Source organism: Monodelphis domestica, chromosome 3 (assembly GCF_027887165.1).
Source record: "Monodelphis domestica isolate mMonDom1 chromosome 3, mMonDom1.pri, whole genome shotgun sequence".
NCBI lineage: Eukaryota > Metazoa > Chordata > Mammalia > Didelphimorphia > Didelphidae > Monodelphis > Monodelphis domestica.
In genome coordinates, this window is record NC_077229.1 from 16,069,195 (window position 1) to 16,081,420 (window position 12,226).

General features: G+C 44.2%; 1 protein-coding gene across 1 annotated transcript in view; it reads left to right on the forward strand.

Annotated features, from left to right (window-relative positions):
* LOC103103504 (uncharacterized) overlaps window positions 1-12,226 on the forward strand; it is a 245,804-nt gene that overhangs the window by 62,669 nt on the left and 170,909 nt on the right. The window contains exon 3 of the mRNA XM_056821400.1: window positions 11,942-12,011. Coding sequence (XP_056677378.1) covers window positions 12,009-12,011 — 3 coding nt within the window. The 5' untranslated portion in view covers window positions 11,942-12,008. The remainder of the gene's footprint in view (window positions 1-11,941; window positions 12,012-12,226) is intronic.

A 12,226-nucleotide genomic window follows, 5' to 3' on the forward strand; every position in this document is an offset into this window, starting at 1 on the left:
TGAGATAATCATGTGGTTCTTGTTGGTGTGGTCAATTATGTGAATGGTTTTATTTAAGAATTTATTTAATGGTTTTTATTTAAGAAATCTATTTCTTCTTCTATTAGTCTAGGCAGTTTGTATATATTCATCCATATCACCTAGGTTGGTATATTTATTGCCATATAATTGGGCAAAGTAGTTTTTAATGATTGCCTTAATTTCCTCTTCATTGGAGGTGAGATCCCCCTTTTCATCTTTGATGCTGTTAATTTGCCTTTCTTCTTTCCTTTTTTTAATTAGATTGACCAGTACTTTGTCTATTTTGTTTGTTTTTTCAAAGTACCAGCTTCTAGTCTTGTTTATTAGCTCAATAGTTCTGTCACTTTCGATTTTATTAATTTCTCCCTTAATTTTTAGGATCTCTAGTTTGGTTTTCTTCTGGGGGTTTTTAATTTGTTCGTTCTCAAGTTTTTTGATTTGTATTTCCAATTCCTTGATCTCTGTCCTCCCTAATTTGTTAATATATGCACTCAGGGATATGAATTTTCCTCTAAGTACTGCCTTGGCTGCATCCCATAAGGTTTGAAAGGATGTCTCGCCATTGTCATTTTCCTCAACGAAATTATTAATTGTTTCTATGATTTCTTCTCTAACTAACCGATTTTGGAGTATCATATTATTTAATTTCCAATTAATTTTTGATTTGGATCTCTATGTACCCTTACCGATCAATATTTTTATTGCCTTGTGATCTGAAAAGGCTGCATTTATTATTTCTGCTTTTCTGCATTTCAGTGCCATATTTCTGTGACCTAATGTATGGCCAATCTTTGTGAATGTGCCATGTGGTGCTGAGAAGAAGGTGTATTCCTTTTTATCCCTATTTATTTTTCTCCATATGTCTATTAACTCTAATTTTTCTAAGATTTTATTTACCTCTTTTACCTCTTTCTTGTTTATTTTTTGGTTTGATTTATCTAAATTTGATAGTGGTTGGTTCAAGTCTCCCACTAATATGGTTTTACTGTCTATTTCCTCCTTCAATTCTCCTAGTTTCTCTATTAAAAATTTGGATGCTATACTATTTGATGCATACATGTTGATTAGTGATAATTCCTCACTGTCTATACTCCCTTTTAACAGAATATATTTACCTTCCCTATCCCTTTTGATCAGGTCTATTTGTGCTTTGGCTTTGTCAGATATCATGATTGCAACTCCTGCCTTCTTTTACTTATTACATTTAAGAAAAAGAAATAATCAATCAGAAATTCTAAGGCCAGTTCAACAATCATAACATTGAGGTTGAGAAATCAGAGAGGCATTGAGAGCACAATTCAGATTAATTATTAGGCTGATGATTACTCAGGGCCTAGTGGGGAGTTTCTGGTTAGTGAAATCGAGTCACTGAGGCATGGTGAAGCTTAGTGTACCTGTACATTTTGTGTGGGCCTTTATGATTGATTTATATACTGGTTTTAGGAGAATAAGTTTCTATGCAGGGGGAGTAGGGACATTCTGGGCTTGGTTTGTGGTTAGCTTGCTGGGAATGATGTACCAGAGCAAAAGTTAACCCATAATAGTCTTTTTTTTTAAACCCTTCCCTTCCATCTTAGAATCAATACTGTGTATTGGCTCCAAGGCAGAAGAGTGCTGAGGGCTAGGCAATGGGGGTCAAGTGACTTGCCCAGGGTCACACAGCTAGGAAGTGTCTGAGGTCAGATTTGAACCCAGGACCTCCCATCTCTATGCCTGGCTCTCAATCCACTGAGCCCCCCAGGTGCCCCCTCCATGATAGTCTTTTTGGGTTTGGGTTTGAGAGTCTGATCTTTTGGTGATGTTTTGGGGAAATGGAGTGCAAGTCTTTTGCTCTTGTATTATTCCTTCTGAGGCTAGGGAGAGGGTAACAATCATGTCAATTCCATTAGTAAAGGATATTAATGAGAGAAATCATGCAGAGGGGGCTGAGTGGATAAGTCGTGGATAAGTCCATCCAGCCAAAGAGTCACTCTGTGACCTCTTGGCATTCACAAGTGACTTTGTCAAGGCGTCGTGGCCTGATGGTTCCCAGCATCATTTACAATGGAGAAAGTGCCTGCTTCTTCCCAGCCCCACCAGCATCAGATTTTATCACCTTTAGTACTTCTTTCCTCTGGTATAACTTTTAGAAGTTTCTTTCCTGTTTTCTTTTCTTTCTTTCTTTTTGATGAATTTATTTTATTCAGAATTCAGGCACTGAGTAAGAACAGAAACTGAGGCTTGTACCTTCAGCCCCAGGTGTGCACCTGTGTTCACTGTGTTCTTTCTCCAAGGACATGAGAGTTTCACTGTATCTACTTCTTCTCACCTTTTTGATCTTTGCGGGACATTTTCAGAGGATGTCATCGACCATCTTTTCTTTTTTTCATCTTCATAACCTTAGTTATAGGACCGCCTCCCTGACCCCCAACTTTCTTTCCCATTGAAAGGAGAACAAAATGCCTGTTGTTTCCAGGATCCAGTGAAGCCAAACAATTCCCCGCATTGATTGTGTCGGAAAATAACTTAGCATCTGGGCTCATGGCAGATCTTTCCTTGTAGAATGTAAGACCCTTGAGGGCAGGGATTAGGACCATTTTTATCTTCATAGCCCAAGCTGAGACATCTCATTCTGCAGTTTTTATCACTTTACTGTCTGGAGGTTAGCTTCATCCCTTAAATCTTTCTTTTATGTTTTACATATAGATGATTTTTTTGAACCTTCCATCTTGGATTAAAATTGTGTATTAGTGCCAAGGCAGAAGACCAGTAAGGGCTAGACAAGAGAGGTTAAGTGACTCACCCAAGGTCACTCAGTCTGAGGCCATATTGGAACCCAGCACTGCCTGTCTCTGGACCTGACTCTCAATCCACTGAGCCACCCAGCTGCCCCCTATCTGGATAATTCTGTGCTTATTGAGTATTTTAATTCTCTCAAGCCTCTTGGCCCTGACTTTGAATGAAATTTGGCTGAGTTTTCAGTTCTTTGATTCTCCTTTTCCTTCTCTATAAAACGAGGGGGTTGGCTGTTCCCCCAGGCCTCTCCTGGCTCTACTAGTCCATGTTCCCAAATGAAATAAGGCAGCTGTCCAAGAAGAATTTCTCCCCAAATTAAAACTGCGTCTCTCCGTTCTGAAACTGTATGTCTCTGAAGTGACAGCTGGGCTGGCCCCTCCGTGTGCTGTCACCGTGACTTTGATGAGGAAGGAAGGACATGGGGGGAGGCGAGGAGAGCTTGGATGTGGCTGTGCAAGGCTGGAGAAATTGGACTCTTTGCACATCAGTCCCTGGTTAGCAGCCCTGGGACGATGCTTCTAGCTTACGTCCCTGGCTACCTCATTGGGCAGGAGGGCATTTCTTCTATTGTCGGCCAGAGCCAGAGCTCGGAATTTGGGTGCCTGGGGCAGGTGACACAAGCGTGCATGAGTTAGCAGGAGGAAGGGAGCCCCCTGTTGGGAGAGTCGAGGGGAGTTGGCGAGGCCACTGTTGTTGAAGCCTTGGCGGTGGGGGTGAAGGGCAGGGAAGAGCCCATCCGCCCCTGCCACCCGGTCACTTCCTGGTGTGACCAAATATGCTGGCTCCTCTTGCTGTTGATGGAGAGCCAAGGGCTTGTCGTACCATCCTCAGGGTTGGCTTCCCAGAGAAGAGGACAGAGATGAGGCGAGAATTTTCAAGGAAATGCCCCCTCGTCAACACCGTGGAAGATCCAGTGTTTGGGGCAGAGAGATCCCTCGTGGTCAAAATGGAACCTGAAGGTAGCGGGTCCCAGATGTTCAGAAACAACTCATCGTTCTTGTGTGCCCCCGACATCCTGCAGGGCTTTGACCAGTGTGTAGACTGGTACGTTAGAGCTGGAGGGGTGCTTAGAGATTCCCTATGCCAGAGCTGCTTAACTTGGTGGCTTCCTTTTTAAAAATATTGATATTTCAATGTAATTGATTTCCTTTGAAATTGGATGTCGTTTATTTTATGCATTTATAATAGCCATCTGAGAATATTATGATTATATAATATTATATTGAATAGTATAATTATATAATATTATATTGAATAGTATAATTCTATAATATAATATTCAATATTATATTGAAGCCTCTAAGGCTTCACCAGCACAGGGTCTGTTACACAAAAAAGGTTAAGGACTCTGGGCTAGTCCAATTCCTTCCCTTTACAGAGGAGCTAGCGAAAGCTCTCAAAGGAGATAAGGTCACGCAGCCACTCATGTCAATAATGTCCATTTCTGTACAAATTTATTACTTGCACAATCTCTTCTCCATAGTAGTTCTGAGAGGCAGGTTGTAGGAGGGTGATATTTTCCATTTCACAGATGAGTAAACAGAAGAGGAGTGACATACTGAAAGCCCTTTGGTGGGTCATTGTGAGAGCTAGTATGGGAGCCCTTATCTTTGTGCTTTGCCCTCTAGGCAATACTGTCTCTGGAAGAGGCTTCCTTGAAACAATCCTCTGAAACAAGTGGCGCAAGGGTTTTTTATCCATATTCTAGATAAAGGATGGGCAAATTAGAAAAATATACACCACAAGGGGCAGCTAGGTGGCTCAGCAAATAGAGAAGCAGGCCTAGAGAAGGGATGTTCTGGGTTCAGATCTGGCCTCCAACACTTCCTAGCTGTAAGACCCTAAACAAGTCACTTAACCCTGTTTACTTCAGTTTACTCATCTGGAAAATGAACTGGAGAAGGAAATTGCCAACCAGTCCAGTATTTTTGTCAAGAAGACCCCATGAGGTCATGAAAGATTGGACACAACCAAAACAACTGAATAACAAATCGCCTTTGATGGCTAAATCATGGATCCTGTATAATTGAAGATCTGTTACCCTAAAAAAAGAACTACATTTCCCAGGAGCCCACTGACTTCCTGTCGTTACATACTTCCTGTAGACAGAGGATATTAGTGAGCAGGCAGTACTCTTGGGCCTCTTTCTTGGGCTTGCAACTAAAATGGTGGTGGTGGTAAGCTAAGCATGGGGATTTTAAATGGGCTAATCAGCCATGAGCATGTGTTTTTTATTTTTGTATCCTCATTATTCCTTGATTTCTAATGATTATTAATAAATCTCCAAAAATACAATATTTTATTATTTGAGATTTAATTTTAATTTTTACAATCCATTTTGACCATACCTTGGTATATGGTGTGAGATACTGGTCTGTACCGAGTTTCTGCCAAACTACTTTCCTAATTTCCAGCAGTTTTGCCAAATAGTGGTGCCTCTGTATCTCCAACACTTAGCACAATGCTTGACACATAGTAGGAGTTTAATAAATGCTTATTGACTGACAGGAGTGTGTGGAGGGGAGTAATCTAAAATAAGGAAGAATGTAGACAGAGTGCAATGCAGATTGAACTGAATTTAGGGACAGTGATGATGATGAGAGGGAACATGGTGTAGTTAGTTGAGAGCTGACTTTGAAGCCAGAAAAAAATCTAGGTTCACATCTCACCTTTGAGTCATCCTGGCACTGTGACCCTGGGCAAGCCCATCTGGGGCCCCCAAACAGCCTTCTGAGATGTAGAGAGAGGTGTTCCCTTTTCCTAGGAAACCATCAGCCCAGTTCTCTTTTTTCTTTTTCTTTTAAATTCTTTCTTTCTATCTTAGTAGCATTAAGACAGAAGGGCAAGCACATGGGGTTAAGTGACTTGTCTTGGGTCTGAGGACAGATTTGAACCCAGGACCTCCCATCTCCAGGCCTGAACTTTCTCTACTATGCCACCTGGCTGCCTCCTATCCCTGTCCTTAACAATAATGTAGGAACACGGGTGTGGAATATTGAGTATCCCTTCAGACTCTTGGTTCCTTTGGCAGAATTCCCTTTTCTTTCTTCCTCTTTTACTTGTTTGTTTTCCTAAGGGCTGGCTCCCTCTGAGGGCTCAGGGGAAGAGTAAAAGGGAAATGGAGGTGACGTCAAGACAGAAGATACCAACAAAAATTATTTTCAAAGGAAAAATTAGCCAGCATTTTTATGGGGCTTTGAGGCTGGCAGAATGCTTTCTAGACAGGATCTCATTTCATCCTTTCAGGGTAACCTTGGAAGGTAGGAACTCTAGGCATTAGGATCCCCATTTTACCCAAGAGGAAGTGGAGGCAAACAGAAGCTAAACTTGCCCAGGGTCACTCAGCTAGGAAGAATCAAGACATGAAGCCAAGTCTTTCTAAATCTAGACCCACAGTACTCTTTTGGGCAATAGGGAGCCATGGGAGATTTTTAAGCAGAAGAGCGATGGGATTACATCTGCCTAAAGATGATTGGAGAAGCATCGTTCAGGATGGAGCTGTTAGGAAGTGTTCACACTAGGCTGGACAGGGAATCCTAAGGGTCTATAGCATGGTGGCGAGGGAAATAGAGAAAGCAAGGGATGGATTGTTAGAGGCAGGGAGAGAGGACAAACACTAGGCCATGTGAACTGAAGGGATAGGAAGGTAAAGGGAGAAGGAAGAGGTGATAGGCACAGAGGAATGATGGGGGAACAGATAGGTGAAGGCAGAACCTGGCATTCTGGCCTTGTGCTCACACTCAATTATTTTGGGACTGTTAGAGTTGATCTCTTCCCCTCCAGGTTCTCCTGTCTCTAATCTATCCTCCATACAGCCATCAAATTGGTCTTTAAGCCCAGGTCTATGGCACTGCCCTGCTCAAAAACTTCCACTGGCTCCCTATTGCCTCTAGGATTAAATACAGGCTCTTCTTTCTGGATTTTAAATTCCTTTTCAGTCTGGCTGCAGATTATCTTTCCAGCTTATTTCCTGTTACTCTCCTTCCTCCATTCCCCATCCTAGCCAGACTGGCCTCCTTCTTGTTCCTGTACACAACGCCCCATCTCCCATCTCCGGGTACCATTCCCCTATGCCTCACCTCCACCTCCTTGAAAGCCTAACTTTCTGCAGAGCTCAGCTCCAGTGCCTTCCTGAGCCAGGTGCCTCTCCGCTCTCCCCAGGGTAAGTGAGGAAGGAGGACCTCAATGGAGACTTTAAAAAATTATTCCGGCACTCTAATTGTTCCCCGATTTCATCGATAGGGATGTTTCTCCTCAGGGATACAGATTGCAGCCGATTCTCTTTCTCTTTCCATGTCTTCCCAACAGTTTGCCAATGGGGGGGCACTCAGTGTGCTCAGTCTCCCTTGACATCCATCTCAAGTGTGGCAGCAATGGCGGCTTTGTTGGCCTGACCCATTGGTCATCCTTGACTCTTCCCACCTGTTTCCCCCGTCTTCTCTTTCTGTCTTTCAGTTCTTTGATGCCCTCCTTTATACTGTTTCTCTTGCGTCAGTCCTTTTTAGCCTTAGGGAGAACCTTGGCGCCATATTTATTTGTATATTTCCTTACCTTGTGAGCAAAACTACAGGAGTGACAAAATGGAATCGGGATGTTTGGGGAATCATGAACAGCCCAGTCTGGCCAGAGCTTAGCCCCTATGAAGGAGAAGTCATCTGGGGTCAGACTAGGAAGGACTTTGTGCCTAGCCAAGGAGGTGGGAGCCATTGAAGGCTTCTGAGCAGGGTGATGATGGGAAGTGAAGAAATGATTCTTGAAGCATGTGCAAGAGGAATAGAAGGTGGGAGACTAGAACTCCTGATGCTTCCAGGTGAGAAATGGTGAGTGCAGCTTAGGTCTAGAGAAGCTTTCAGAACACTCCTTCCTTCTTTTCACTGAAAAGGTGGGGGATTGTGGGTGTGGAATATTATTTACATCATCAGATGTTGTTGAAGTATTGTTTGATTTTGCTGAACTGTTTTTCCCACCTTTTCCTCTTTTCATCTTTGTTCCAGGAAAGATTTGTTGGGCAAATCTGTTAATATAATCTACCAATATAAACCCCTGCTGGACCCAAGAGACAAGGGCATTGCACCTTTTCCCTCTCTACTAAGGAGGGTGCTTCTTCTGCTTTGGGCTCACATTCAATGATTTCAGTTTAGTCCTGGGAGAGCCTCCCTAGGGAGAGGCTGAGCTTCTTTTCTTTCCTTTGTGGGCTCATATCCTCATGCCACAGCCTCAGGGAAAATTACTTGTGGCTTAGGTTTTGTAAGATTAAAATTAATATGCAACAACTCTCCAAGTATTCTATTTTATAAAGTTTATGAATAATCACTTGAAGTAGAAAGAAAATAAAACCAAAAGAAATAGAAGTTCAAACCTAATTATCTAACAAAAAGTAAACTCATGTGTGTAGATTCTCCTGCCTGACAAAAAGTCCGCTTTCCCAGCTGTGATCAGGGGAGAAGAGAGCGAGGCAGGGATACACAAAACTTATATCCTCCCTACTTTAGCATGTAATGTGAGAAGGAACATGGAATGCTGGGAGAGAGAGTTTCTGGGGAGTGGATCCTAATTACACAGTTTAAGCCCATATCTGGAGTCTCCTCAATGTGGGGAAAGTATGAAGTTACTTGTAAGGTATAAATCAGGTATAGGACAGCTATTTATTTCTTCTACACAAAAGAAATGCTTAACACACAAACATGTATTAAATGCACACTGTACATTGTAGCCCAAGGGCACATTGGTAGAAAAACTTAAATAAGAAATAGCTCCAGCTATGATCATCTTCTCCTGGGAGATGGAGAGCTTACAAAAATCAAGCCATGATGCAGCTTGTGAGACTGCAGAAGAGACTTTTCCATTTCACCTTGGCTCTGCACTGTCCAAACAATTCCTTCTAGGTCTGTATCTTTTGGCAAGCCAGGCCAGCGATTGAGAGTTTCTTCTTGTTAGTGGTCATCTTTGAAGCAGCTCTGAGTGCCCTGAATTTAGTTTTTTGAGTTCTAGACTGGTCATTTTGTTGGCAGAGGGAACTTGTAGGCCAGCACGCATTTATTTGGTGATTTTATGTGCCTGGCACTGTGTTAAGAGATCAGAATGCAAATAATAGTAAAACGGAAGAAAGTTGGGGGCAGTTGGGTAACTCAGTGGACTGAGAGCCAGGCCTAGAGATGGGAGGTCCTGGGTTCAAATCTGGCCTCAGATACTTCCCACCTGGGTGACCCTGGTCAAGTCACCTACCCCCCATGGTTAGCCCTGACCACTCTTCTGCCTTGGAGCCAATACACAGTATTGACTCTACGATGGAAGGTGAGGGTTTTTTTTTTTTTTAATGGAAGACAATCCTGTCCTCAAAGAGCTGACATTCTAAGGAAAGAAGACAGCAGGAGCTGAAAAAGGAGAGGGAGAGAGGAGACCACTGGGGATATGGGGATGGGAGGGAAAGGAATGATGGGTGTCTGGTCTTCCTCAAAATGGTGATTCTGGGAGGAACTCGCCTTTGGGAGGGCCAGAAGGTGGAGGGATCTCCAGGAGGGTGAGAAGGTAGTTGAAGAATAACGGAGGAGTTCAGAGGGTGGGAGAAGACCTGGGAAGAGAGAGGGAAGAAACTGCCTTTCCTTCCAGACTGGGACCTGCTCCCCTCCAGGTTCTAGTCTCTCTCAGCTTGCCCACACGAAATCTCTGTAAGCCCCTCAACAACACGTCCTCTCCTCTCTGAGTCCCTAAAGGGTCACCAGACTCAGCCAGTGTCCCTGTAATCCCTGCCTGGCTTCTCTCTCTGAGCTCTTTCCTCCTGTTTTTCCCGATGGGGACGTTAGACTCCCCAAATAATGCCACATACTGCCTCCTCGAGCCAGCCCAGGGTGCAGCGGAGCATGGGAAACAATGACACTGAGGAAAGGCCCTCTTCATTGCCGAGCTGTCGGAGTGCAGAGGATGAGGTCTGAAGGATGGACGGAGAAACTGTCCTTTTGGCCGAGGACATAGCAAAGAGTTGGGAGAGGAAAGCAGGGCCCGTCGCCTCCTCGAGAGGCCCACCTGTGAATTCTGAACACACGGGCAGAGGATTTCCTGACCAGCTTAATTCAAGTCAGCAAATATGTATTAAGCCCCTACTAAGCGCACCATACCGTCCACAGGGTTTTATTGGCAAGGATATCAGAGTGGTTTGCCATTTCTTTTTTCATCGGATCAAGGCAAATTGAAGTTAAGTGATGCTGGGCAAATCACTTCACCTCTGTTTGCCTCAGTTTCCCCATCTGTAAAATGAGCTGAAGAAGAAAATGGCAAACCTCTCCAGTATATTGGCCAAGAAAAATCCAAATGAGATCACGAAGAGTCAAACATGGCTGAAATGATGGAACAACAACCAGGTGCCCCATCCCCAAGGCAGTGTTGATGTCTCAGAAAGAGCTCTGAGTTGGAGCCTAAATTGGCCCTCGGTTTTGAGGTCTGAGCTGGAAAGAACCCCAGAGGTCATCTAGGCCAACCCTGTCATGGCACAGAGAAGCAAATGGGCTCAGATGGGAGGAGGGGTTTCCTAGGTTCTAGCACTGTAGCTGGAAGGGACCCTAGTGTCCAGCCTCTTCATTTTACAGATGAAGAAACTGAGGCTCAGGGAGATTTAAGTGTTCATAGTCACAGACAGTACACACAAAGGGCAGGATTTGAACCAAGTACCATGGATTTCAGAGCCCATGCTCTTTCCTTGGCCGTGAGTTTGACCCCTATGGTCCAGAGGGAACCTGCCTTTTTAGATAGGGGGCTGGATTTCAAGATAGGAAGACCTGGGTTTGAGTCTTGCCATAGATACTTACTAGCTGTGGGACCCTGTTCAAGTCACTTAAATCCTATGAACCCAAGTTCTTCATTTACAAAATGAGGGGGGCTGGCTAGATAGCCCCTGAGGTTCCTTCCAGCTAATGCATGATCCCTGGGCAAGTCCTAACCTCTGGGCCTTGGTTTCTTCCTCTGTAAAATGGAGACATTGGATCATTGGCCTCTGAGGTCCCTCCTAGCCCTGGACCTTGGATCCTATGATTATGCCTTCTTACAAATAAGATGGTAACTTGGCTAGTCAGTAACAGAGAGGACATTCTGGCAATCCTGCTTCCACATTGGTCCTAGGGTACAGTGGCTCCCTGGACACTGCAGGCTCCCCTGTGGTAGAGAACCAGCAGGACAAGAAAGGAGTGTAAGATTTAAATTAATGTCCAATACTCCAAGTATTATATTTTATAAAGTTTATTACTAATCACTTGAAGTAAAGGAATACAAAGGTAATTATCTAACAAAATAGAAGGCCACGTGAGTAGATTCTCCGGCCACTCACCTCACATCACCTCCACCAAATAGGATCACAGGAAGAGAGGGAGAGGGGCAGGGCTATACCAAATTTATATCCTCCCTATGCCAGCACGTAATGTGAGAAGGAATGTGGGATGCTGGGAATTGGAGTTCTAAGGTTCAGAAGTTAATTACACAATCCCCCCCTGTGATTCCATGGAAAACGAGCATGTAGAACTCTCCCAGATATAATCACTTGAAGTAAAGGAATACAAAGGTAATTATCTAACAAAATAGAAGGCCACGTGAGTAGATTCTCCGGCCACTCACCTCACATCACCTCCACCAAATAGGATCACAGGAAGAGAGGGAGAGGGGCAGGGCTATACCAAATTTATATCCTCCCTATGCCAGCACGTAATGTGAGAAGGAATGTGGGATGCTGGGAATTGGAGTTCTAAGGTTCAGAAGTTAATTACACAATCCCCCCCTGTGATTCCATGGAAAACGAGCATGTAGAACTCTCCCAGATATAATCACTTGAAGTAAAGGAATACAAAGGTAATTATCTAACAAAATAGAAGGCCATGTGAGTGCTGCCACTCACCTCACACCACCTCCACCAAATGGGAACACAGGAAAAGAGAGCAAGGGGCAGGGCTATACCAAATTTATATCCTCCCTATGTCAGCACATAATGTGAGAAGGAACATGGGATGCTGGGAATTGTAGTTCTAGGGTACAGAAGTTAATTACACAGAAGGAAGGGCTTTCTGCCACAACTCTTGGCTTTTGCTACCTCATTCTCACCCGCCCTGCACCTCTCCTTGTCCCTTTTAATCCCTTCTGATCTTTGTCTCCTTTCTCCCTCCAGGAGAAGCGGCCAAGGACGTGGTGGTCTCCCTGAAGGTGGCAGACAGGCAGCCTGGTGCCCGAGTGACATGGTAGGTCCATCTACTCACCTATGAAAGGCTTGGCAGGTGTCCCACCTCTGTAGATTGGCTCTACCCCCATCCGAGAGCGGATTGGAGCAGAGAATTCCCCTTTGTACTTGCTGCGGAGTTGGAGGATCCCGCCTGGGAAGTGGCTGTGGTAGGGCTTGGCTTCCTTAAGTTGGATTCTGGGTGGATTCTGGGAATTGAGGAGTTTAGGCACAAGG